The following is a 3,918-nucleotide window of genomic DNA, read 5'->3' as shown; positions in this document are numbered from 1 at the left end:
AATTTTGCTCCACCAAATACATTTTGAAACAGTTTCATATAGAAGTTATAACTCGTTCAAAGAGAATGTTTAGCTTGCATCTAGCTCCAGCTTCAGAAATGGAAATTTTGATGAAAATTATCTATTTGATTGGATGGAAGGGGAGAAATGAAGGGGTATCTACTTGGTGACAGTAATAGGTATTTTTCTTTTAACTCCAGTTTCTACAATTATATGGAGCACCTCCTAAAGAGCTTCACAAAAAACAAGGAGTTACATTCCAGATTTTATTTATTATATGAAGCGGTATATCGTGGAGTTATCCCGTTTGACTTGCATTTTCTAGAACGGATCAGATTTTTCTCAAACAGAGCAGTCCCAAATAGGCCCCTGCACGCTTCCTCCTATTTTTGAATTTTCTTTTCCAAAATTATCACTTATCTAAGCTTGAAGACGCTTTTGTTTAATGGCTCCATACAACCCAAATGCCTCAGTTTATCCAACTGCTTGAGGCATAACGAGGAAATACCTTTGATTTTTCTGATGTTTTCATCAAAAGTAATACTTTTTCTATACCAAAATATTTTTAGTTAGAAAAGAACATAAGTTTTCTTCAACTACAAGTATTTAGGTATAAAATGACTACTCCCTCCGTTCCTAAATATAAGTCTTTTTAGAGGTTCCACTAATGGACTACATACGAATGTATATAGACATACTTTAGAGTGTAGATTCACTTATTTTGCTCCGTATGTAGATACCTAGTGAAATCTCTTAAAAGACTTATATTTAGGAACGGAGGGAGTACATGTTAAGGTTTTATACATGCAACATGCAGACGATGACATTTTTTGAGGGAGGGGGGGCAGACGATGACATTTTTTGAGGGAGGGGGGGGGCAGACGATGACATTTTTTGAGGGAGGGGGGGCAGACGATGACATTTTTTGAGGGAGGGGGGGGCAGACGATGACATTTTTTGAGGGAGGGGGGGGGGCAGACGATGACTCGATCCAGGCCGTAAGCGCAACATATGTTCTTCTGTAATGAGTAGGCCCGTCTTAGAATTTGGCACAGGGCCCTCAATTTTGCGGGGCCGGCCCTGGGTACAAGGAATATATATCATGATAGTCAATGGGCCTCTGTTCTTCCAATAGGTGAGGGGAGGGAACTTATGGAATGTTGGTGTATATATACCTTATATGCAAAAACAATACTAATTCAACAAAATATTTTAAAAATCTGAAAGTATTTTTGAAATAAATTAACCTTTCATTATACTTGTAAGAACAAATTCCACAGAAAGAAAATTACACTTTGACTTGTTTGAAAAAAGATATTTTTTTGATCAAAATAGTATGAGTGACCTATAATAGCAAATAAATTTTATTTTATTTTGTCTAGAAGTCAATGTTAACTTTTTTCGTGAAAAAATATACACTATGCAAAACAAAGCCAAGTTTAATCTAAAAATGCTTCGGAACTATTTTAACTCTTTAGTTAGTTATTAAAAAAAATCTTTATATAGGATGCATATACAACCAACAACCAAAATGTATTTCCCAGTATACCCTGGGCTCTTTAGTTCCACTACTTTCGCTCAATTTGAGCATCTGATTCTCCGGCATTCCATTTTGGATATAAAATTGGTAGCGATGCTCATTTCTCCAAATATATCTTTGGAGCATCTGATTCTCTTCGCAAGAACCTCAGCATTTTGAAGCTTCATTTTTTGCACTCCATTAATGAAAATAGACACTGTAGTGTGTGCGCTGTTCGTCGTACTCCATTAGAGGGAAGAAGCTCGAAATCTCTTCTTGACTCGACCTCAGCAGCTCAATCAGCAGGAGGAAAATGGGTGCGGTGCTATCAAAGAAGAACAGAAGGAAAAGTGGTGCCGTGGTGCAGGAGGTGAAGGTGGTGGAGTCGTCCATGGTGGCACCCAGCGAGCAGACGCCTCGGCAGGGTCTGTGGCTCTCCCCGCTCGACCTCATGCTTGTCAACCGAGGCCACACCCCCACCGTCTACTTCTACCGCTCCGAGTCCGGCGACTTCTTCGACGTGGCCAGGCTCAAGGCGGCGATGGCCAAGGCTCTGGTGGCCTTTTACCCTCTGGCCGGCCGTCTCGGCGTGGGCGGCCGAGGAGACGGCAGGCCGGTGATCGACTGCGCCGGCCAGGGCGCGCTCTTCGTCGTCGCGTGCTCGGACCTCACCGTCGACGACTTCAGCGGCTTCAAGCCGTCGCCGGAGCTAAGGAGGCTATTTGTTCCGCGCGTCGACGATTACTCGCCTCCCGTCATGTGCGCCGTCCAGGTCACCTTCTTGAAGTGCGGCGGGGTGGCATTGGGGACGGCGCTGCACCACATCGCCGCCGACGCCATCAGCGCGTTCCACTTCTTCCAGACGTGGTCCGCCTTCTCCCGGGACGGCGACGCGGCGGCGGCGGCGCTAGAGCCCCCGCTCCACGACCGCACCCTCCTCCGCGCGCGCTCCCCGCCCGTCGTCCACCCGGACGCGCTCACCGTCTTCTGCCCCAAGCTGAACCTGTCCACCGAGCCGTCGGCGGGGCCCGTCGTCAGCGAGGCTTTCGACATCTCCAAGGACCTGGTCGCCGCTCTCAAGAGTGCGTGCGTCAGCGGCGACGGCGGGCGCATCAGCACGTTCTGCGCCGTGAGCGCCCACGTGTGGCGGTGCGTGTGCGTGGCCCGCCGGCTGCCGCCGGAAGCCACGACCCGCCTCACCTTCCCGGCCAGCGTCCGGCGCAGCCTGAGGCCGCCGCTCGCGGCCGGCTACTTCGGCAATGGGATCATCTGGCTGGGCGCCGACGGCCAGGTGCGGGACGTCGCCTCATCGGAGGGCCTGGCCTCCGCGGCCGGCCGGATCAGGGGCGCCGTCCGCCGGATGGACGACGAGCTGGTGCGCTCGGCGATCGACTACTTCGAGCTGACGGAGACGGACAGCAGGCCAGCGCCGGGCCGCATGGCGGAGACGGAGCTGAGGGTGATCAGCTGGCTGGGCATGCCGGTGTACGCCGCGGACTTCGGGTGGGGGAAGCAGCTGGCGATGCTGCGCGCCGAGACGGAGCGCGCCGGGTTCGTCTACCTGATGGAGGGCGGGCAGGGCGCCGGCAGCGTGCGCGTCGTCATCTGTACGGAGGCTGCAATCCTCGACGACTTCCAGCGCCAGCTATATGCCAAGTTCTAGCTCTAGGCGCTGCCTGACATGAATGGCGCCCGTCGTGCGCTGAGGTGCTCAACGAAGAGATCACGTCTGAAATTGTAGTGTAGTTATGCAAATAATCAATCTTTGCGCGCCGTGCTCAATGGAGGAGCCTCTTGAGCGTGACCGGCGCGCTGTGCTCAGGCTGCAGCATGCCGACGGGGAAGGGCGCGTGTGCGTAGGACGGCGAGAGCTCCAAGGAGAAGCGCCGCGCAGGATCATGGTCATGGCGAGCTCCATCTTGGAGTGTGGTAATACATCAATCTGTTTGTTAACTGGAGCTGTGGTAATGCATCAATGTGTTTGTTGAGTGCACGAGACTAACACATAAGAGCATCTCCAACAGCCGCGCTTCGCGCCGCGCCTAAAAAATGTGTTTGCCGCGCGTGCTTCGGCTGGTTTAGCGCGGGGATAGGCTCTGGCTCCAGCAGCCGCGCCAGAATGCAGCACGCAAAAATGCAATGAACATGTGAAATTTCACAAACAAGTTGATGAATAAAAATTCATGCCCACAAGTTCATCCAACCAAGTCCAAATGCAAGAAGAGGCTGCGCGCGAGGCCGACGGTCGGCGGAGCTCCGGCGGTGGCGACGCCAATGCTCCCCGCGCTAGGGTTTTCGGCGGCGGCGGCGGGGCGCGGCTGTACAGCGGGGTGAGCGGGGTGCCGGTGTGCGCGTCCATGGGTGCGGTGGCAGGGCGCCGGCGCCGGCGCGCGGTGCGT

At 52.2% G+C, this 3,918-nt stretch overlaps 1 protein-coding gene across 1 annotated transcript; it reads left to right on the top strand.

The window, feature by feature from the left end:
- Nucleotides 1-1,832: 1,832 nt before the first annotated feature.
- Nucleotides 1,833-3,182, top strand: LOC123397264 (putrescine hydroxycinnamoyltransferase 1-like). The gene has a single exon (XM_045091883.1). It carries the CDS (start codon nucleotides 1,833-1,835, stop codon nucleotides 3,180-3,182), a length of 1,350 nt encoding a protein of 449 aa, XP_044947818.1.
- Nucleotides 3,183-3,918: the final 736 nt, after the last annotated feature.

Source organism: Hordeum vulgare, chromosome 5H (assembly GCF_904849725.1).
Source record: "Hordeum vulgare subsp. vulgare chromosome 5H, MorexV3_pseudomolecules_assembly, whole genome shotgun sequence".
NCBI classification, from domain to species: domain Eukaryota; kingdom Viridiplantae; phylum Streptophyta; class Magnoliopsida; order Poales; family Poaceae; genus Hordeum; species Hordeum vulgare.
Note: the sequence above shows the minus strand (reverse complement) of the source record. Positions and strands in the feature narration are given on the sequence as shown.

Bases quoted from the DNA above. Each gene is read 5' to 3' on its own strand.
- LOC123397264 (XM_045091883.1), top strand. From the start codon at position 1,833: ATGGGTGCGGTGCTATCAAAGAAGAACAGAAGGAAAAGTGGTGCCGTG.